This window comes from Silene latifolia, chromosome 1 (assembly GCF_048544455.1).
Source record: "Silene latifolia isolate original U9 population chromosome 1, ASM4854445v1, whole genome shotgun sequence".
NCBI lineage: Eukaryota > Viridiplantae > Streptophyta > Magnoliopsida > Caryophyllales > Caryophyllaceae > Silene > Silene latifolia.
In genome coordinates this window covers 806910-830040 of record NC_133526.1, presented here as the reverse complement: position 1 = coordinate 830040, position 23131 = coordinate 806910, and the positions used below count along the sequence as shown (strand labels likewise).

The 23131-nt window shown below is 37.6% G+C and overlaps 2 protein-coding genes across 2 annotated transcripts; one reads left to right on the top strand and one right to left on the bottom strand.

Moving 5' to 3' along the window:
• The first annotated feature begins 11770 nt into the window (after nucleotides 1-11770).
• LOC141595809 (uncharacterized) lies at nucleotides 11771-15554 on the top strand. The gene is made up of 6 exons (XM_074416130.1): nucleotides 11771-11897; nucleotides 11998-12080; nucleotides 13765-13875; nucleotides 14451-14804; nucleotides 14847-14879; nucleotides 14946-15554. The coding sequence occupies exons 1-6, from the start codon at nucleotides 11771-11773 to the stop codon at nucleotides 15552-15554; spliced, it is 1317 nt and encodes a 438-aa protein (XP_074272231.1).
• Nucleotides 15555-17067: 1513 nt separating this feature from the next.
• Nucleotides 17068-18369, bottom strand: LOC141641681 (flavanone 3-dioxygenase 2-like). Its single transcript, XM_074450347.1, has 3 exons — nucleotides 17894-18369; nucleotides 17491-17809; nucleotides 17068-17408 (listed from the first exon to the last, which is right to left on the bottom strand). The coding sequence occupies exons 1-3, from the start codon at nucleotides 18025-18027 to the stop codon at nucleotides 17160-17162; spliced, it is 702 nt and encodes a 233-aa protein (XP_074306448.1). The 5' UTR covers nucleotides 18028-18369; the 3' UTR covers nucleotides 17068-17159.
• Nucleotides 18370-23131: the final 4762 nt, after the last annotated feature.

Below are 23131 nucleotides of genomic sequence, written 5' to 3'. Positions count from 1 at the left end.
ACTACAGTACAACCCATACCCTATGTGCCAAAAAAGAAAAAAAAAACAGTACAATTGACCACTTCTCAATTCTTTCGTCCAGAAAAAAAGCTCACACACCTTCTTTTGCAGAGCAGGTTGGAAAGATTTGTAGATACGCTTCGCTCCTATACCTTCTTCCTAAAACAGTTGTGTGTTCTAGGTATGAGCCTCAAACCATTAAACTCTCTTTATGTTATATGTACATTTCTATTCCAGGCAATTTCTGGAAATCTGTCATAGTATACATAGTACCAGAAGTCGATGGCGTTAATGTTCTGATTATTGCTGAGTTACAACTGTGAATAGACATAAATACTTGTATCAAGTAGTATTTTAGCTCTTCGAAGAGTTCTACTCATTTTGCATTTGTTAACTTTTTGAATGCATTAGTAGTGTTACTAATATAGAAATACTTTCCAGCAACAACATCAATGAATGGAAAAACTGAAAGTTTATACATATTTGGGAGGAGAAACCCACAGTAGAGAAGTAGTTCTGCCTGCTTAATTCAATATAATTGTGCCAATAATAGAACATGAAAGTAATGGTTAAAGTTTACGTAGTAAATAGCACAGCTACAGCCGTAATCGTATCTGCAATTCCCTTTAAGGTTTAAGACTGTTCAGTTGGTGATTTCAAAAAAACAAGGAAAACAAAGAGGTATGCAAGGTAAAAACAATAAGGTTATAAAGAACACACTGCTATTATATAATGCATTTTTCGAACACCAAAAGTTTCATAGTTATTTGATATTGTCGTTCCTTTCATATTTCTGTGTTACCTCTTGGACAGGGAATAATCATGTCAGACGGTCGGGTGTATTTAGACTCTCTGAACAGCAACAGCACGAATTATAAGGTGAAAGTCAAGGTCGTTCAGAAAGGGAAACCCCAAAGGTCTGCAAGAGACGTACTCTACCAAACAGTAGTCCTGCAGGATGATAAGGCAAGAACTTTTGAATACTAAGACATGCCTTTTCCCAAATATCAAATGAGTGCACAAGTATTATTAACAACCATTGTTTCTGTTGGTATATAATATTCTAGATGCACCTATATGGCGTGTTTATTTTTGTGAATAGCTTTTATGTCTTAACACAAACTAAAGTGCCATTGCAGTCATCTAATATTTATAGACTGAAATTGTTTGAAATTTACTTCCGTCCCCCTGTGCAGGGAAACAAAATGAGGGGTACATTGTTTGGGGATCAAGTTGCAGGCCACGTAGACGCCCTTGTAGCTAACGGGGTTTACGAGATTGCAAATGCTCCCATAAAGACATTGCCAGATCAGTATAGGAGGGATCCTACTGAATTGCCGTACACAATGGGTTTTGGCCGGCAAACATTCATCCACCCACTGTCTACGCCTGAAGCATGCCTTCCAGAATATCTTTGTGTCTCTCAAGTGCCAAAGACAGCTACCCCATATGACATATTTGGTAAGCTTTTGTTCTGAGCAAACGGCAATACACAGTTAAATGGTAGTACATGTACATTTATTTAAACCCCGCACCTTTAACTCTTTCAGATGTCATTGGAACACTACTATTTGTGGAACCGGTTGCGAGAGAGGTCACTACTAAACAAGGTCGTAAGAACACAGTCAGAGAGATTCTCATCACTGACCATGGGTAATTTTTACAGTTTTTCGTTAATCAGTAGGCCAGTTAACCCACCTGAAACTGACCCAAAAATACATCACACAGGACTGATCAGCCAATTATGGTTTCGGCGTGGAATGAACTATCTGATAACGACTGTGAAAAGCTTGCATCCTTGGTCACCTCATTACCAGTTATAGGGTTCACAGGTTTAAGGGTTTCCCCTTTCAGAGGTATTAGAGGAAAGACATCCAGTTTGAAAACAAACAAACGAATATTGTTCCCAGCCTTTATAATTCCTTGTTACCGTCATCTGCAGGTTTCTCTTTGACAGGCACTATGTCAACACTAATTGATGTGAATCCTGTAGGGCCTAAGGTAGATAACCTGAAAGAATGGTATGGACCCTTTTCAAGAACCCCCCCATTTTTTTTGTATTGCAAATACCATCATTTGTTCTTCCATTTCACAAGACGTGTTTTCCAACTACTACTTTTTAATACAGGAATGGCCGCAACATGGAATTCCTAACCGATCTACAAGCAAGGATCAATAAAGTGAGGGACCCTAACACACCACCTCCTGTTGTAACGCTCAGCTATCTGAAAAACAAAAAGGTATGAACAAAACAAAACGTACCTAATAACACAAAAAACTATATTCAACAACTCATTAGTAGACGTTGATTGTTAGAAATAGGCAAACAAACCCCACACTGCAAGTGTTGCATCAACATGTAATTAGATATAAATATAACTGCTGTCCAAAACACCTACATCAAAAGTGCGTTTGAACAAGGAACTGATGTGTAAGTTAAACAGGCCAAAAGCACACTTCAGGACGAGCGCTACAAGCTAAATGTAACCGTACCTGTTCCAGAATTACAGAAGGTGAACGCATATCTAGGATGTTCCCACTGTGGGAAAAGGACAGAGTATGTAGCTGGACAAAGCTTTAAATGTGATACGTGTACCAAAGACGAAGTAGTGTCTGAGCCAAGGTAAACTTACCCTTTCATTAACAATACACCTGCCACATACGTGCACCCCAGCCAATATTTACCTCTATACCTGACAATGCAGGATCACCTTCAATTGTGAAGTATCTGATGGCACAGGCCAATTAGAGATAACGACATTTACAGCCGATACTGTAGCTCTTTTCCAGATGACTGCACCGGATATATTCCACCTTAAGCACTCGGTATGGACCTCATTTAAGTTTAAACATTCTCTATATTAAATTGCAACTAAATGCAAAGTCCATCTTTATTTTAATCTGTTAGAACACTTAGTAACTCTTAAACACACAAAGTGCCAACTGAACAATATATAGCTCATTTGCTACTACAATATACATACTAATACGCTGGCTCTAACTCTTCTAAAACACGTTCCCACCACGACTCCTTAGCACACCCCTTTTAAGTTTTCCCTTTCTTATTTTTTAAAGGAGGACACCACAACATTTGGGAAAGTTTGCGATTCCCTCAAAAACAAACCTTTCATAATTGAGGTTTCACCAAAGACAGCACTGTCAAGGAACAACACATTGCAGTGGGCTTTACGACAAGTAATTGCTTGCCCTTCCCAAAATGTGCCCGCTGAAAAAATGCCACAGCCAGCGCCCGATAATCTAGAACAAGACGTATCAGTGATACAACCTTCTCCAACAGTAGCAAAAAAATTGGATTTTGGGGAATCAGTGCAGAAGGACTTGGACCTCACACTGATTGACGTACAAGTCAGTTCTGATTATCCATCTTTACGAAAACTTCCTTCATCAATGAAACCAACCAATGAAACAATACCATTGCCGGCTGAAACCACTGAAGATCAATCCACCACTACACAAACTGACGATGCTGCAACAACTATGTCGCCAAAAACGCTCTCCCCCAAAACTGCTCAGACTGAAACTACTCCTGCACTGGCCACACCTAACCTCAAAGCACCTAAAACAGAAAAGAAATCTGCTGTGACACCAGAAACCCCTGCACAGAGCACTCCAAAGCGCACCAATGCTAAGGCAGCTGCTACGCCTCCATCTAAGAAGAATAAGGGCTGTACTAGCTCGGCGGAAAACAATTAGGCCACTCAAGTCGAAGGACCCGCTGTTTGCATACAGCATGTTTGTAAATATTAGCTTTGTGACAGACCTCTACGACGCACCTCCTTGCCACTTCTACTACATGATGTGGCTGTATAAAGGCTATAGGTCGTCTACCATGTTTTGGGAACACGTTCGCACACTAGCTATGTGTTCCATCCAAAAGCACCGTGCTATCGCTTTTGGATTTAGAAAACCAAAAAACTTGTGAACTTTTGGACTTCATAAATAAAATGCTTGCTATTAAAAAAAACAACAAAAACAAAGAAAGTCCCAATACATGGAACAAGCTTTAGATTCTGATTACGCAATGAGGTACTACTAATCATTTCAATAATTTGTTATAACCGCGCGCTTCCCTATGCGGTTAACATCTCTGTTAACTGGTTAGTAGCATATACCTATTTAGATGTCAACCACCTCACATAGGTCGTACGTAATACGCTTATACTATTTCAGGAATATTTGAACGATTGTTCCCTTACCATTTACCCTACAGGGAAGACCTTGCCTACAACTTCACCATAAAACTAATTCAAGAAACCCATTCTACAAGAGCTAATTTACATTTTATTATCAAACAACCGAAAGCTGCATGTACACACGAATACTGAAGGCCGCACTATATGATTTTACGTCATCATCTTTCCAGATCGGTGACATAATCGCCTATCACGCGACTACTTCACTGCTTACACATCTAAAGCAAACCTACATGTAACCAGAATGTTGAAACCTAACTACATATCCCCCCTTTACAACACAATCCCCTAAAATAAGAAAGTTATCTTCAAAGCTCAGCAAGTGCCATTGCTATAATAAATGCTGGGAACACAATTCCCTCAAACAAGCTAAGTTATATACAATACTCAATCACTGACATTGCCCAAAAAAAAACAAATAAACCTGATTAGACTCTATAAGGCATCCCTACCTACATTCCTAGATTGTATGCCCACAAAAGATCTTGGAAATATTAAATTTGTAAAGTAATATTAAGTCTATCCTTTGAAGTGTTTGTCTTAAGCAACAAACACACACACATATATATATATATATATATATATATATATATATATATATCTATATATATATATATATATATATATATATATGGCTTCCATGCCATTATCATTATAACTCTTAAAACAAAAACAAAGAATGTTAAACAAAACAGAAAACCATCAAACAGTAGCACCCTGAACCAGAAAATTGGATTGTCAAATTTATCCAAGGCATGCCACATTTGCTTTGTCATTTGGTGTTAGAGTATAGTAGCAGATCAGCCCGACACGTTTATAGCGTAGTATAACAAAATAATAATGTACTCACAATCCACCAACAACCTACTTTGCGTATCTGTATCATAAGAACAACATAACTGACATATAATTATATAATTGTAACCACCTTTTCGACATTTAACTCACACTTACTTTTAACAACTATTATCCGTAATTGTTTGACTGACACAAACTAATCTATGCAGCTTACCATGAGGCCTAGAAGAAAGCACATCAGGGAAATTTCAGGATCCACCGGTCCCTACACCATTAGAGCAAGAGTCATCGAAAAAACGAATGTCCATTCAGAACCAGATGGCCAAGGTTTAGAGCTCCAAATAATCACATTCAAAGATGAAGAGGTAACTTTAACAATTTTAGTCTTGGACTTAAATATTATACATTGTCTTAAGAACCTAAAATGACAAGATTGAACGCAATCTACTATTCAAGTGTTAACAGCAATACAAAATAGGCCAATCATTTACAAGATTCCTTAATAGCTGGAAAATATTCATTTAGTTATGCCATTGTTAACATAAGTACCAAAAAAAAAAAAAGGTACAGCATGTTTTTAAACAAGGGTGGCATCCCATGTAGATTTGACTTAATTAGTACTGATATGTTCACCTAAATGAATTAGAAGCAAATTTAAATGATGCTCAGAAACACCGCCGGCCACAGCCTACGCAACCGCAGAATTAGAAGTTTTCAGACCTAAGCACGCTAACCTTGACTTTATAATTATGCATAAACTATAGATAAAACGCTCTTGCCGGAAACTGAAATTTTAAATTCTACACGAGTATTGTGTAGTAAATGTTCATCACCGCCAAAACAAAAGCTTAAACAAGCTGCTGAACAAAAAAAAAATACTCGTATTACATATATCTTTTTCGGGTGAACAAATTGTCTACCTTGTTGCAGGGTACTAAGATGCAGACATTCCTACACAATGATGATCTAGAAATATTTGAAGACATGATCCATGACGACATGGAGTACGACATTTCCAATGCAACAATACAGTTAGTCGTTGACACGCCTTCAGAAGGACCCGCTGAACAGATGTACGACCTATATTTCAACATAAATACCATAGTCCAGCCTGTATCTGATGCAAAAGTTCCTGCAACATCTAATTACATTTTAATTGGATCAATCCCCAGAAAGGTTACACTGGAAGATCGCTATGGTAAGACACGCTGGACTAAAGTTGACATTTTCCTTAAAATCCTATAACATATAACCCCCCATCCTTTAAAAAAAAAAACAAAAAAACAATTTGTAATTTACTTAATCTTTTAATTTTAGATGTGCTAGGCGTTGTTATATATATTGACCGCTGCTGCCATACTACTGCCAACGAAGGCCAGACATCAGATGTTTGCGAAGTAATGATTATTGATCAGAGGTGAGGACAATCCCAATTAAATGATAATCTCCAAACTTTAAGGAACTATACCTATGTCAAAAAAATCGTTTTCACTTGCCGTTTGCATGTGCAGCCATGAACAGATTATGATAGTAACAGCCTGGTCAGATATGCCTTTGAAAGAGTGTTGGTCCTTGCAATCCATAGCATACAAATTTCCTGTTGTTGCCTTTACAGCTCTAATGCCAAGCTACCAAAAAGGTAATTTTATTATCAAATTAGATCACTTTAAGATCGGTTATAACTGTTATACATGACCAACGTAACAACGTTGTGAACTTCAGGTTTCTCCCTCTCAACAACGCATTCAACATACGTCGTCTTAGATCCACCAGGCAAAGAGGCCGACACGCTCAGGACTTGGTATGAGATACTGCATAACAAGCTATTACCTAACCGTCTTACAGACAATACTAAATGTTAACAAATACAGGGCAACGCAAAACAAAACCCTACTTCAAGCAAAAAGACAACATGTCTTCGAAGTTCGTCTTCCAGAAATCACACGTGCGATCACAACAATTGAAAGTCTCCTCGATAAAGGGGTAAGTCTAATATACGTCTCACTTTAAAAAACACATGCACAAAAAAGGAAACAATCGTACTGCATTAGAAGGCTTTGAATGAAAATTACATAACATTCATGTTCAGGAATTACTATCCAATAGAAATTGCTAAGTACAATTTAATACCTTCAAAATACAGATAAACAACACCTTACAGGAGGAACACCACTGGCTACATGTGCTACTACATCAGTTTGACCCGAAAGATGTCCACTTATACCTTGGTTGTAGTAATTGCGATGCGGCAACGTGAAGAAATAGGTGTTGCATATATGTGTAATGCTTGCCTACAGGAAGACGTAATCTCCACTCCAAGGTATTAATGTAACAACCAAAAGGCTGGAAACCAAATCTTAAACCCTTGTCTCCATAATGTTTTTGGTGTAAACAGGATGGTAGCAACGTTTGAAGTAGCAGACGAGACTGGAGTGTATACTTTATCTGCATATACTGAAAATATGGAGAGGCTGTTGGAATTGAAGGCTCACATCTTATACTGTATGACTCCACAGGTTTGGGACTTGTAAACTCTGCTATATTCATTTCAAACCCTGAATATTTGCCACCAACAAAGACATTTACAGCACTGTAATAGTCTGAATACATAACCTTCACCAATTTTAAGCTCTTGCCCTTGTTTTATGCCAGCTCGGGAGAATGACTAGCGGTAACACATACTTTTATTCTTTAACTAAACATTCGTACATGTTTCTTAAATGCAGGAAAAACAGGCCTATCTCGAATGCACGGCAACCAGATTAAGGGTAACTAAATTGTACGTTCAGGTCGTACCTACTGCAGCTCTCTCTAGAATTCAAGAGTTGAAGTGGATGCTCACGAAGATATCTCTAATCTAGCCAACAAATATATCATCGAACTTTTGAAGAATTTTGAAGCCGATTTGTTGCAAGTGCACGCTGCCACGTGTAAGCAAGAAACGTTTAAGGTTAGGTGTCTCTGAAACAGTTCTACTTAAATCTGCAAAAGCCGGAATGACACTGTTGAAAACAAATCTCAGCAACAGATTAGAAACATATAACTACTAGAAACCTCTACTTTTGGGTGTGTAATTATTAAGATTTTCAGCAAAAATACGTTGTTCTAAATGTATATATTCCTGCCTCTGGCCAAGTTTAATGGCACCAACATCGTTTAGGCCTGCGTTCATCATGCTTTGACAATGTTTGTACGCGGTTCCACTTACGCTATACTAAAACATTGGCCTTACCAGGATTATATCAAACCGCTAAAGTTCAATCTAGGCACCGTTAAAGGCAAACAACGTAAAAAAAATAACCTACAAATCTAAAGGTACACAAACTACAATGACACCAAAATACACTCAAATTATTGTCAAATGTACGACAAATTGAAGCTCCGCGCCCGGGAGGGCGCGGCGCAGCGACTAGTCCATGATAAAAGTGTAATTTAAGACTACAAATTGATTGAATTTATGTGAAATTTGTCTTCTATTTTTCTGATTTTATTACTTGATTCAAATGTATAGGAGAGATTGAATTTGCTTTCTCCAAATAATTCTTTAATGAGTTTCTATGTTTTTATAGACCGAGTTTTGAAATTAATCCTGAAAATTTGACTTGTGACTCCTAAAAAGGTACAACTCCAACATCATTTTTGCGATAAATTTTAGGCCATTAAAGCATGTTATTTTGTTACTATTTACTAAGAAAAACTAAGGAATGCTAATATTTTCTATAATGAATATATCAGTTACATTGAGTTAAGTGACTAAAGGTTCTTTATCAACTTTGATGCCAACAATATTATGCAGTGGGCAAAATTCTTGTTAGTTAAGTGTATTGTGTCATTATAGGTGGAAAACAGTCTCTCATAATTATTAAGATCATACCAAAGTTGGCTGGTGTGAGTGGTAAGGGCTCTCTCATCTTAAACAAGTGGTCAGGGGTTCGATTCCTGACTCTTGCGAATGAAAAAGCCAAATTTGGGAGGAGTCAACCCATTAAATTGCCTTCAGTACCCTGAAGGAGATTGTCCCAACTGTCGGTAGGGGGAAACTCCTAGTCAACACCAAAAAAAAAAAAAAATTATTAAGACCATGCAATCTTTTCAGCTCCATAAAGTATTCATGACAGTACGTCCATTCGATTATGATGTTGCAAGAGGGGGAAGGAGAGGTATTTCTGTATAATGTCGTTGATTAGGTGATTACGGCTTGTTTCGCTGCATTAGAGACTTAGAGTGATCATCTATGGTTACAGAGGCAAGGTTGCGAGGTTACAAGCGGGTTTTGAATAGACCTAAAGTCGTGTTACGGGGAAATAAAAAAGAACATGCAAAAGACGCAACTAAGCTCAAGCAGCCTGATCTTGAGAAAGTAAATTGAGTTATGGAACATGGTGCATGGAGCTAATCGTATAGGTGTATATTGTGTTAAATTTTGAGTAAATTATAAATAATTCCCTTATATAATCGACTTTTTTGAAATAACTTCATTTTATAATTTTTTATTCAAATAACTCCCTTTTAAAACATGTTTTTATACAAATCAATGCTACTTCACCAGAACGAGACTTATTTTTGAATTTTCCGACCAAAAATTTAATTCTTCCATCATTTTTCACTTACATAAGATGCTAAATTACTATTCTACCAATTTAGTCACTATGATGTTCTTTAAAATAAGACAAAATGACGAATTATGTTGGATTCTTCTACGTTTATAATGCATGATTTGAGTGAATTAACACTAAACTTTATAAGGAATTGATCACATGTTATGAAAACATAGTAGCGATGTAGAGATTACGTTAGAAGGAAGGTTATATTGATCAAATTATAAAAAATAAATCTAGTTCCAGAGAGGAGGCATTGATTTGTTGAAAAAAGAGTTTTATAAGGGAGTTATTTGGATAAAAGAATATAAAAGAGGGTTATTTCAAAAAAAGTCGATTATATAAGGGAGTTATTTATAATTAACTCTTAGTTTTATTATTACCTTGTATGTCATTTGTAAACTAGACGCTGGTATACAACATACTCGTATTTTAGTATGTATATGTATGGTGTCTTCGATGCTGGTAAATGATATGGATTACGTTGTAATTGTCGGCTTGAAGTTATGAAAATGTTTATACTCAATATTTCTTGTCTTTCTTTAATTGTACGATTATGTATATATTTATTTATATTGTAATTTTTTTGAAAAAAATAAGAAGAATAGAGAATTGTTGGCTAAGCCAACCGTTCTCTTTTCCTATGAAAAAGAGAACAGTCATAAGGCAATAGTTTTCTTATCTAAAGGAAAAGAGAACGGTCTTCTAGTACAACCGTTCTCTATGATTGTGAATACAAAACACCAGGTCCAACCGTTTTCTAAGCTTTAGAGAACGCTAACTTAAAGAACGCCTCTAAGGCGTTTTCTAAAGCCAATTATAACAGTTATCTAAGCCTATTATTGTAATAGTGATATACACTTGCAGAGTCGTTAGAGTCTTTTGAAATGTTTGGAAGATCTAATTGTGCGTAAAAAAGAGCGTAAGTTGGTTTCATTAGAGTTCTATGGTGATTTTTAGTTTCCCACAAGTTACTTATGTAATATTCGTAACTTAACTGTTATATATGACGCTTCTTTTAAAATTACTAAATAACCTTTATTTTACACCAAGCATGGTTAATCGGGAATTTGTGCGTGGAATACAAAAGAGTGAAGTTAGAAAGGCGTTAAGGAAGATGGGGTCTAAGAAAGTAGAGGGACCGGATGGTATACCCATAGAAGTTTGGAGATGCTTCGGGAGAAAGGGACCGAATGGGTAATCATGCTCTTCAAGAAGATTTGGAGGAGCAACAATATGCTATCAGCTTGGAGGAGAAGCACTCTTGTCCCTTTGTACAAGAACAAAGGTCATGTTCAAGAGTGTTCCAATTATCGGGGAATTAAACTTATAAGTCATACGATGAAGTTATGGGAGCGCATAATCGAGCAAAGGCTTAAGAGATATGTAGACATCTCGGATAAACAATTTGGATTTATGCCTGGGAGATCGACTATGGACGCGATTTTTATCATGAGGCAGTTGAGGGAACACTATCGGGACAAGAAGAAGGACTTGCATATGGTTTTTATTGACTTGGAAAAGGCATATGATAGGGTACAAAGAGAAGTACTTTAGTGGGCTAGCTTTGGTGAGAAAGAGTGTGTCTCGAAAATATATTGACCTCATAAAGAACATGTATGAGGGGGCTAGTGGAAGTGTTCACACTAATGTTTGTACTTCCTGACCCTGCACGTCTTCCCGTTGTTGACCACTTAGCTTAGTGGGAGCCCGTAGGTGATGTTATTAGACCTGGACCTCAGTACTACTTGATTAATCCCACCATCCTTTTGGACCTACCTGAGCCTACCTCAGTGCCTGAGGGACATCAGGCTCCTCCCCCACCTCGTGAGCGTCGTAGGGCTAGACAGCCTAGGGTGGACTCGGTTGAGACTGAGTCCTCCTACTTTACACCAGACTTCTACCCATAACAGTACTCGCCCTACCCCCAGTGCATGACCCTAGGATGCAGGTGAGTGACTTGACTGAGCGGATCTCCACCACCTTGGTCCTCCGCAACATGCATGAGATGACCCTTAATCAGGGCATAGGGACTGAGCTGGCACAACTTGTTTGGTGGAGAGGATCCGGAGTGGACACGTGAGCCTTCCATAGCTATGAAGTTGATCCCAGCTTTTGGAGGCAACTGAAGGAGACTGAGTTTGGCTGCCTCGCGGGACCATGGGGAGCCAACTACAGCAGCCAGCTAGGCGGTGGAGATTACTAGCAGCAGGTTATCAGGGAGCCAGTACATCAGGAGCTGGAGCATCAGGTGCAGGCGGTGATGAGGAGATGGAGGAGGGTCCTGGCATTTGATTTTCTTGCATTTCTAGACTCGTTTCAGTTGTTACGGATATTTATCGTTCTTGTCGTACTTTTTCATTCGGATGACTGTACTTGCCCTTAAGGTCGTTACTTGTTTCGTATACTATGGTTGAGATTTGGTATCCTTGGACATGCACTTTGGTATGGCAATCGTGATTTGTTGCAGGTTAAGTTGTGGGTGAATTGCGTTTTATTGCTGAAATCGCTATTTGCCCGTGATAACTCGACCGAGTAGAGCCTACTCGGCCGAGTACACTCTACACTCGGCCGAGTATTTGGGTATTGCGTGTTATGGTGATGTGATTCGTTTTAGTTTCTTACGTTTATTTCTTTGGTTCTGTGTGTATCATGTTAACTTGTTATTGTCTTCACATCCAGTATAGAGTACCTTGTTCAGGTGTAGCGGTAACGGTAATATGTTGCGTGATTGTGTTGCGATGGCAGTGGTATCATGACGCTTCATGCTTGTGTAGTTCTCTAAGTAGAATGCATGTCTCTTCTATTCCTTGGTAGTCGTAGGTGAGTTGTGGATCATGAGTGGAGGTGTGTGTGGCCGTGCATCTAGTACATATCTGCTAATAGTGTCTAGCTACGGGTAATCGTTGTCTTTGAGTGTACTGAATTTTGGGGACGAAGTTCCTTTTAGAGGGGTAGATAACATATTGCGATATAAAAGTCCATGTAAACAAAAGTTAAAACAAAGTTCTTGAGTGTTTAGCCTTCTTTTCGTATATGTCTGTCTTCTATGTTCATCTTTCCGACGATGTTGTCATGAGCTAAATGGTGATAACTGACAAGATAATAAGAATTGAATGATATACATATTTGGGTAATATGATCGTGAATTTCGTAATCGTTGTAGTATTATACAATTAGTGTCTTGTGGTAGTACTTGTTGTATTGTCTTGTAGTGGTTCAAGGGGTTAACCTCATCGTTGAGATGTGTGGGCTGAACTTCGGGGACGAATTTACTTTTAAGGGGGGAAGACTGTAATACCCATAATGTTGAAGGACTCTTTTGACCGATCCTTTGACCAGGAAAGACCTTGGGATGTGATAGGTGAGAGGCTAGGTGAGGATGAGTGCCTTACGAGAGTGTTTACTAGACCTAGTAGGGAGTACTTGGTCGAGCAGTGTGAATACTCGACCGAGTAGAGCCCACTCGGCCGAGTATGATAGTACTCGACCAAGTATGGCTGCTGTTGATGCGTCGATATAAAAACGCAAGTTTCATTTCATCTCTCATTTTCAGCAATTCCTCTTTCTCTAACCCTAGCCTAGCTCTCTCTCACCTATCACCCCTACCTCCATACACTCTCATATATGTAGCCAAGACCTCAACAATGGAAAGGACGGGGCTTGCTTAGGAAGGATGCGTGTGTGGTCGTCGTCCGTGTCACTGTCGGACGTCGGTCCGCGTTATTAGGTAATTTGCCATTTTGTTGTCTCTTTCAGGAGATTGTTAGGAGTATAGTTCTATAATAGGATGTGGTCATCGTTGTAGGATGCGTCTCGGAGTCTTGCTTGGCTGTTTGTGGATGTATTTTCATGTTTGGCGATAAGGTAGGGTTTCCTTACTCAGTTTACTGTTAATTGATTTAAGATTGTGATTGGATCGTGTATGATTGTTGTCTGCTGATCATCGGAGTGTTGCTGTGGTGGTGGTTATGACTATGTTGTGATGGTTGTGGTGGAGTCACTTGCGGGAGTGGCTTCACGCCCTAGTTCGTCCTCCGTGGAACCCGTCACGGGAGGAGATGTGCACATTAAAGGACAGGGTTGTCGCTCGTTGATGAGCGGAGGGGTCAAAGAGAGATTTATTCATGACGTTGACTGATTGTGTCATGAAGAGGGTTTCTTCGTGGAATGGCATTTTCCTCTCATCGGCTGGTAGACTTACCCTAATTTCATCGGTTCTATCAAATCTATCAAATTACTTTCTATCGTTTTTTAAGATTCCGGTAAGTGTGACTAACAAGATTAATTCTTTGTTGTCGCATTTTTGGTGTGCGGGATGTAAGTCGGGTCAGGGTACTCACTGGTGTACTAGGAATTTTCTGAGTTTGCCTAAAAGTGCTGGAGGGCTTAGCTTGCGGAATATTGAATGTTTGAATCAAGCCTTGCTAGCTAAACAGGCTTGGAGAATTGTGTCGGGTCAGGAGTCCTTGTTTTGTAAGGTGTTTAGAGCAAAATTGTTTGGGAGGCAAGGGATGAATACTGACTTGGACTACAAAAGGTCAGGTAATGTGTCATGGGGAATGAGAAGTCTGCGATATGGCTTGGATTTGTTAGTCCACAATGTTGCTTGGAAACCAGGGATACGTTCTAGTCTTAATGTTTGGACTACTCGTTGGGTTATGGTGAGATACCGGAACCGAGTGCCGAGGCTCTACGAATAGAAAATGTTGGTTTAAAGGACTTGAGGGTTCGCGATATTCATCATGAGAATGGAAGTTGGGATGAGCAACGAATCATGTATCTTTTCTATGAGGGGGTTGTGGATCACATCTTAGCAATTCCGGTCTGTGTTTCCCAGGTTCATGATTGCATTTATTGGAAGCATACGACTAATGGTGAATATTCGGTGAAAAGTGGCTATGGGGTTGCTTTTAGTCACTTCATGGAGAAGCATGCAAGTAATAAAGACAAGACACGGATGAGTGATAATAGTATCAGGTTTTGTCAGAAGGTTTTGTGGAAGCTTCCAGTTCCACAAAAGTGGAAAGTGTTTTTATGGCGGCTCATTTCCGATTCTCTTCCCATGGGGTCTAGCCTTGCTCAACGAGGTTTCCAAGCTGACCCATCCTGTAAAGTCTGTGCGACTGAGGCTGGGTTCATGGAAACAAGAGCTCATCTTTTTAGGGACTGTAGTGTTGCTAAGCGTATTTGGGCATGTGTATCCGAGTTAACTGCGCTCCCTCAATGGATGTAGGACATTGGATTATCAACTGGATCTCATATCTGGGTAAGTCTGAGGGAGCCGATACTAGATTGATTAAGTTTTTGGGTACGTACGTTGTGGTGTTTATAGGTGGTCCGGAATAGGGTGGTTTTTCAGAAAGCTACTTTTCATCCTCAGCTGTTTTACGGTATTTGGAGAAGCACGGTGGATATTGTGGTGAAGGCATGGGAGGAGGGGGAAAAAGTAAGGGGTGCGGATAGGGTTGTTGGGGGTGATTTGAACTGTTCGCCCATTGAGCCGCGGGATGGACACCCCTTTTATGTGGTAGGTGCGGCCTTTTCGTGTGCTTCTGTCAAGGTTATGGTAGATGCGGGGTGGAAGTCGGTTAAGGAAGCTGCTATTGGATGGGTTGCGACTGCGGATGATGGAACTATTCTCTTCAGTAGAAGCATCAAAATCAAGGCACAATCGGCGTTGCAAGCAGAAGCATTAGGTTTGAAGGATGTGTTGATTTGGGCACGGGACCAAGGGATTCGACATTTAGACGTTTCTACGGATTGTCTCAAGCTGTTGCTCCAAATAACCGGGAGGGAGATGGTACACCATCTTACAAGAGGGATTCTAGATGATATGGGTGTGTTATTTCCGATGTTCCATTGCCTAAGTTTTACTTTTGTTCTTAGGTGTTTTAATAAGACCGCTCATGACCTTGTTAAGAAGGCCATGAGAGGGTCGTAGCTTGTAAATCTTTTTGTATCGCTGCCAAAAAAAAAAAAAAACAATGAGGGAGGAAGATGAAGTGTTACCGGTTGTGTTACCTGTGTTAACAGGTTTAAAAGGACTCCGGTATATTATTAGAATAGGGGGTCAATAGTGTGGTTTATTGTGAGTTAAACTAAAGTTCAGAGTATTATGAGAATACCACTAATAGGTTGGAGTATTCATGTTAAATAATTCTACAATAAATGAGTGTTTTTAAACAGAAAGATCAACTATTTAATGAGTTATGAATTATGACCGTGTCTTACGGTTTAATACATTTTATTTTATTAAAATAAACTTGTGTTTTTCACACTGAGAAACCAACAACACAAAATCTCATTGAAGACGGGCGATATTCGTCACAAGCTTGTGACGGGTATCGTTTTCTCTCACAAAATGCTCATTGAGAGGTGAGTGGGAAGCACATGGGAGGTGCCCCACCTTGTCCCCTCTCCTTTTTTGTGAGAGGTCACAAGCTTGTGACGGGATTAGCCCGTCACAAGCAAGACTAGTTGAACCAACAATAAAAAGTAAGACAGACAAAAAATAATAAAGAAATCAAATAAATGCAACTTATTCGTCCTCAACTTTCAATTTGTTTCACTGCTTTCACTTTTGCAGGATGTCCCGATTTGTTTGACTGCTTTCACTTTTGCAAGATGTCCCGATCGATCTAGTACGAGAGAATTAGATACTACTACACCGGACAGAAGAGCATCCTAATTCTCAATCACCAATTTGGAATCCTTCTTTATTTTATCCTATCTTTTCATGTGAGATGTCACTATAATTATATGCATATGAGTTTAAGGTGAATTGGTGATGTTTGTTAAGTCTCGTCACCGGCCAGGTGATTAATTGAAATAATAATCGATTTTACAATAATAGGATTATTAATTCCTTTTGAGTTGAAGATATTTATTTAATCAACTAATAATTTCAAATTAAGATTTACTATGGTTAATTATACTCGTATTAATATTATTGACATAATTGTAGATATTAAGTTACTTTAATAAATATTTGGTTGTAAAAATTATATAAAATTAATTTTTTAATTGTTTTTGCAATGTAAAGTGCAAAAAGTAATTATTAAAAACTGTTTACTGTAATTTAAAGTATCCGCGACCTCCAGAGTCCAAATACAAGATCCAGCAAAATTATGCTTAGCTAAAAGCCTCATTAACCTCTAATTGCATAATTATCATTATTCTTCAAAAATCTAGAGTCGGAGCGAGCAGGGAGATTGCAAGGATGTTATCGCTTGTTGTGTAAAATTGTTTCAGTTCCGTTTATTGGTTGTTCCTTAGTAGAAAATCTGGTAGTGTTGCTCATGAATTGGCACATCTTTGTATCACTGGATTTCAATTTTGACAATACTACGTAACATTTAGGTGAATCGAACTCTAAAATTTAGAATTATAAGTTGATAACGATATTGAAACAAACGTGCGAAAGTAAAAATGTAAAATAAGCTCATAATGTAATTGATAATCGTCGATGACAATCTTTTTTCAGCAAAGTGATTGTTTTACTACTTATTTTAAAATCACATTTTACACGAAACTACGAATTTGATTATTAAGAACTCATATAATAACGTTCTAAGATTAAGCATGTATTTTTGTAGTGGAGGAAGTGATGCTCAAGATACTCTTCATACTTGAAACTCTTATATTTAGGAGGATTTGTTGTTGTAATAAGTTCTCTTGCTGGTCCTACAACATAGTCACCAGCCGGCTCTGATACTCGAGAGATAGTTATCCGAGCCCTGTCGGAATTAACTGTCTCTCTGTGTATCGGGGCTTTGAATGCCCCGTTGCTTATTACCTACCAATAATCAAAAATGAAATATTATTATTATTATATATGCAATAATACCGCGGAAAATTACGAAAAGTTGAAATTTTACCTGTAGTTGATGACCCACGGTAACAAGTAAACTGTTCATGTCTGGCACCACTCGGAACCATTCCCCGTTTTCATAAATTTGCGTACCGGGGACATCCCCTAGTAATGATATGGTAAGAACACCAGGGTCACAATGCATTGGCATTCCCATTGCCCATGTCGGTTCCGGGCACTTTGGATACGAGTTTACGATAATATGGGGAGCCTGACATAATCCTCCGTCAAAATAGTTTTCATGGAGGCCAAGACCTTCACTTATTATACGTAGTAGTCTTTTTTCAAGTAATTCGACACTCGTAGCGAATTCCAAAACATTAGGCCTGAAATCAATTACCGGAAAATCATTCCTTGTATATTAACTTATTAAGTAACTTTCTAGATTAAACATTTGGTTTGAGACTTACTGGAAGCTATGTGGCATAGTAGGCCAACCATCTGCTATTATTTCGGTGTTCAAGTTAAGTTGAAGAGCGTCTCTCCAGTAAAGAGGAGGTTCGGCCATACCAAGAGCATGAGCGTAACTGCTCGTATAAAGCATGCACTTTGAATTTAGTATTTCTTGAAGACAAGAAAAACTTAGTACTTACAAAAAAAAATTATTTATATAAATTGTACGACAAAAAAACTTGAATAATTTTCAGTAGCTCGGGTTTAAGAGAAGTGTTAGAAATTAGGAAAAACGATTTAAGGAAATTAACCTGAAACATGCCCTGAGTTTGACATGCTTCCATAACTTGGTTAACAAGGATTCGGCGAGCAGAAGGACTCTCGTCTGGTGCAGCTAAATTAAAAATCGGTGCAAACAATTCAGCCATTGATGTTTAGATAGGAAGGAAGGTTAGCTGGATTTGAAGTATATATGAGTTGAGTTGAAAGATGTTTGGTTATGAAAATTTTGAACAATCTGTGGGAGTATTTATACACTTTTAATAGGCATCTAACTACAACCCCACGTGATCATCTAACTATCTCCACGTGATCCTCATCTAACAATCTAAAATCAATGTATATAGATAGGAATAGATGGGGTAGCTTGATTATACCAAGTATTAGTTCTAAAATAATAAAGGACAAGAATAGTCCATTTCACCCACATAATTTAGTAGACGATAATTATTACATTAACCCGTATTATTAAGTAATTTCCTATTAAACATTTTTAAAAAGGCAAAAGGGATGGTTTTCAAATAACCTGAAATCGACACGTCGGTTTTAGTTTTACGGATTGCGCAATGTACGCTTTTATAATGTCAACTTTAATTGTAAGAAGACATCAAATCATAATTATTCATAACACTAAACATTCTCATAAAAGTCAATTAATTTTAATCATGAAATGTATTACTCGAATGTCGTCGACATTTAACACAAGTGTTTTAAAAATATTGATATAATGGTCACATGTTTTTTTTAGAGAAAAGAACAATTCATTAGTAGAACGCATACGACACTTACAAAGAATAATTATAATCGAAAACAAATCTAATGGAAACCAAAGAAAAATAATTTTCTTATAAACCAGAGATCTCAAAACAAAGATTGATTGGCTTGTCCTATTATCGCTATCTTCATGTAGCTTTTGAGGGGATCCTTCGTTTGATTTATGAGATAAAATTTACCTCTGACTGGTTCTAAAGATCGTTGACAAATTACTTTCACCCTTTGAAAGAACACACCGCAAACCATTAACGAACTACTATTGACTATATTACTGATGAAACTAACCCCATGAATAAATTGGAAAAACTCCGAAATAAGGGACGGAAAAATGATTCTCACCAAAAGGGAGACTTTTATTGAATAGAAAATAGATATGCATACTATTGATTGAAATTGGAAATAATTTTAGGGCTTATCATCGATCGATTGACAATCGATGGGAGCCTCTTGTATAATATGATGGAGGCTAGGGTTTTTTTAGACAGAGTTTTTTTAATGATCACATGTTTGATTAATAATAATTGATAATGTGGTTTAAAGTTAAGCTCATATTCTTAAATAAGACTTGGTCATTTCATTTTTATGCACATGACACTAAAGAAACTAGAGTACTAGACCTCGTAAAACAAACCTGAATAAAAGAAATTGAATAAACATATATGAACTGATAATCGGTGGCTAATATGCCTTGACATGCCACTTTAAAAGAATGGCTCGTAGAATAAGTTAGAAAAAGAATTGTTCACAAAAATATGAATTGGAACAATGAATTTCGTCCTTTCTTTACAAGAATAGTCCTCGTTGAAGTTAAAAAGAATCTCTATATACCTGTTAAACGTCTTGGACGGGTTCGATCATTTTGAATTCGGATTGTGGAATTGGGTTTTCGATTGGGTTACAGTTAATTTTTAACAAAGGTGTAACTTTATGACTCGTAATTAATCTAATACTGTATGTACTTAGAACTCGTATGGAGTATATTTTTGCTCACCCCAAGCACCAACCAATCTATATAGCATCAAATTTGGTGGGAATATATCTAAAGGGTATCCTGTTTTTTTATCACTAAAAATAGAATGATCAATAAATGTTTTCATATTATCAAATAGAAAAAGAAATACATTTTGAAAAATGTTTAGGAAAAATCTCTAAAATAAATGGAGATTTTAAACAAAAAGATCAACTATTTAATCAGTTATGAATTATGATTGTCTTACCCTATAAAACGTTTTATTTTATTACAGTGAACTTGTGTTTCCACCCAAAGAAACCAACAATACGGAGTATAAAGCAAGAGAGACAAAAAATAATAAAGAAATCAAACAAAAGCAACTTATGTAAGATATAGGTGAAAGATTAAATCTTATTTCATGAATAATACAATGATACAAAGGTTGTTTATATACTAGTTACAAAGCTTGGGGAAGAGGAAACCTAATACAATATTTCCTAATACATAAGACGTAATATGGAAAACTAAATATTAACAATTTACCTAATTATAAGAACTAAATAATTCTAAGATTAATTACCTAATTACACGATATTCCTAACACGGTCCCGCAAGATGGACGACCCAAAGGCGAGACCAATCTTGGAAACCAAAAACGTGAAACGAGGAGACGGAAGAGCTTTAGTAAGCAAGTCCGCAAGCTGATCATCACCAGAGATATGAGTAACACGAAGAAGACCTTGTTGTACACGTTCACGAACAAAATGAAAGGACATAGCCAAATGCTTCATGCGAGAGTGAAACACGGGATTTTGAGAGTAATGAGTAGCACTCAGGTTGTCACAATAAATGACAGGGGTAGGAAAGGTGGGAGCACGAAGTTCAGTAAGAAGGGATTGAAGCCACATGAGCTCAGTGGTAGTTGATAAGACGTAATATGGAAAACTAAATATTAACAATTTACCTAATTATAAGAACTAAATAATTCTAAGATTAATTACCTAATTACACGATATTCCTAACAACTTATTCGTCCTCCTCTAACTATTTGACACGTAGATTTGACCTATGAATGTATTTGGTTTCTTTATTTTGTTGTCATCTTGTTTCCTTTTTCAATTTGTTTCACTACTTTCACTTTTGCAAGATGTCTAGATCGATCTAGTACGAGAGAATTAGATACTACACTGGACTAAAGAGCATCCTAATTCTCAATCACTAATTTGGAATCCTCCTTTATTTTGTCTTATCTTTTCATGTAAGATGTCATTAAAATTATAAGCATATGAGTTTATGGTGAATTGGCGATGTTTGTTAAGTCTTTTCACGGTTTTATTATGATAAACTTAACTAGTTTAATACCCGTGCAGAATGCACGGGCATATATAATTTCATGCTCAAGATTCTTGCTAGAAGTAATATTGAAAGAGTGTATGTAAATAATTTGACGTAAAATATTTGCATGGCGATTTTAGCCTAATTAGAATTTTGAAAAGCTACAATTTTAATGCGTCCAAGGCCATATTCATTACCAAGATAAAGCCACTATAAAGGGGTTGAAATGTTAGATAAACAATTTTTTTTCAAGGATTAAAAACTTAGATTGACATATAAATAAGCAATACGGATGTCGTTCGGGCATAGTGAGTGCGGGTGAAGGTACCCGTACATGTATCAACCAACTAAAACGCATGCCCGCATCCTCCCCACCACTCGTAGATTGCATGAGATACTTCAGTTACTCAACCTAACGAAACCGTAGTAACCAATTAAAGTACCGGTAAAAATACAAATCAATTTCCGGAAAAAGTAACCAAAAGTTATACGTTACAATGAAATATTTTAGTAACCAATGCGTGCGTAAAAACATAGACCACGTTTGGCAATTGGCATAAGTGTCTATCGTCATTCATTTGACAATTAACTTGTTCTCAAAGACTTCTAGGATTCCTTACACTGCTTCTTATAGCATGAGCATAGAGCTAGTCATCTTGTTCTTGGTTGCTGTTTCTTGACTCACATGCCACCTGGTCTTGGAGAGTTATGTTCTCTTCATAAGCTACCCTACTTAATAGAGAATGGTAATTTACCTCAAAGAATTTTGTGCAATTGCGCCCTGCCCAGTTACTTTATAGTGAATGGTACTTTATAATGAGTGGAATACATGGAAATAAGTCTAAATTGGTATTCAGTCATCACTACCACCATACACAGCAGCATTTTTTGCAGCGACATTTTTTCCATCAGTCCAAGAACTTGAACTGGTAGGTATGGGTAATCTGAAAGGATGGTAGAAAGTAATAGAAGCAACAGATTGCACGGATAAAAACATTTTGCATCAGTCATGTCAAATTGAGCCTCTATCACAGATTCACAGTCATTATCTGCTCTAGGAAAATTATGAAAAGGAAGTTTGTCCGAATCTTGCATCCTTTCCTCTTTCCATTACCGTCGAGGAATTAGTCCTAAGAAATGTCTATTAGGATATTAGGCCCATTAGGGTTTAGTAGTGACGGCTACGTCACGATGGCTGTCTCTAGGGTTTTAGTAGTGCCTATGGTTTCTTGTAAGGTATTATAAATACCGATCATTCTACTTATATCAATAACACAACAACTATTATCAATATAATTCCTTTATGCAATCTCCCCTCTATAATCTTATCATGGTATCAGAGCCTCTTTCCTGAGGACTCTACAAAAATCGCTTCCGCTACCTCGCCGGTAGGTTATTAATGTCGTGAGAAACCTACCGGCGGGATTTCGTTATTTACTGTCAAATTTATCTTTAGTTTTGAAAAAAAAAAATTAATTAAAAAATCGTTACCCTTATTTGAGTATGTCGTTCGTACGTTCGTATTTGTACGAGTAAAGAAAAAAAGGTAAATGTTGTGGTGTCTCTGTGAGGGACTACGGTTGATGAATACCAAATCATGGCTGCAACTTCTTGCGGTCATTGTGAGTACGTACGTAATTCAAGTGGGATTATTGTATGTAATTCCAATATCTTATAAGCAAAAGGAGTATAAGCTACCGATTTGTAGCACGTTTCGGTTCTTCCCGTGTCGTAAGACGGGGCGTATTGATTATTTTATGTCGTGAGACATGAGTATTTACTTATATGAGCGGGTAGGTTGTTACCCCTCGTAGTGTCCTATATACTGGCGAGTTACGCACGTATTGACTAGCGAGTCGGTTACGCACAAAAGTACTGGCGAGTTACGCACCTATCATGGACGGCGGGTCGTTTA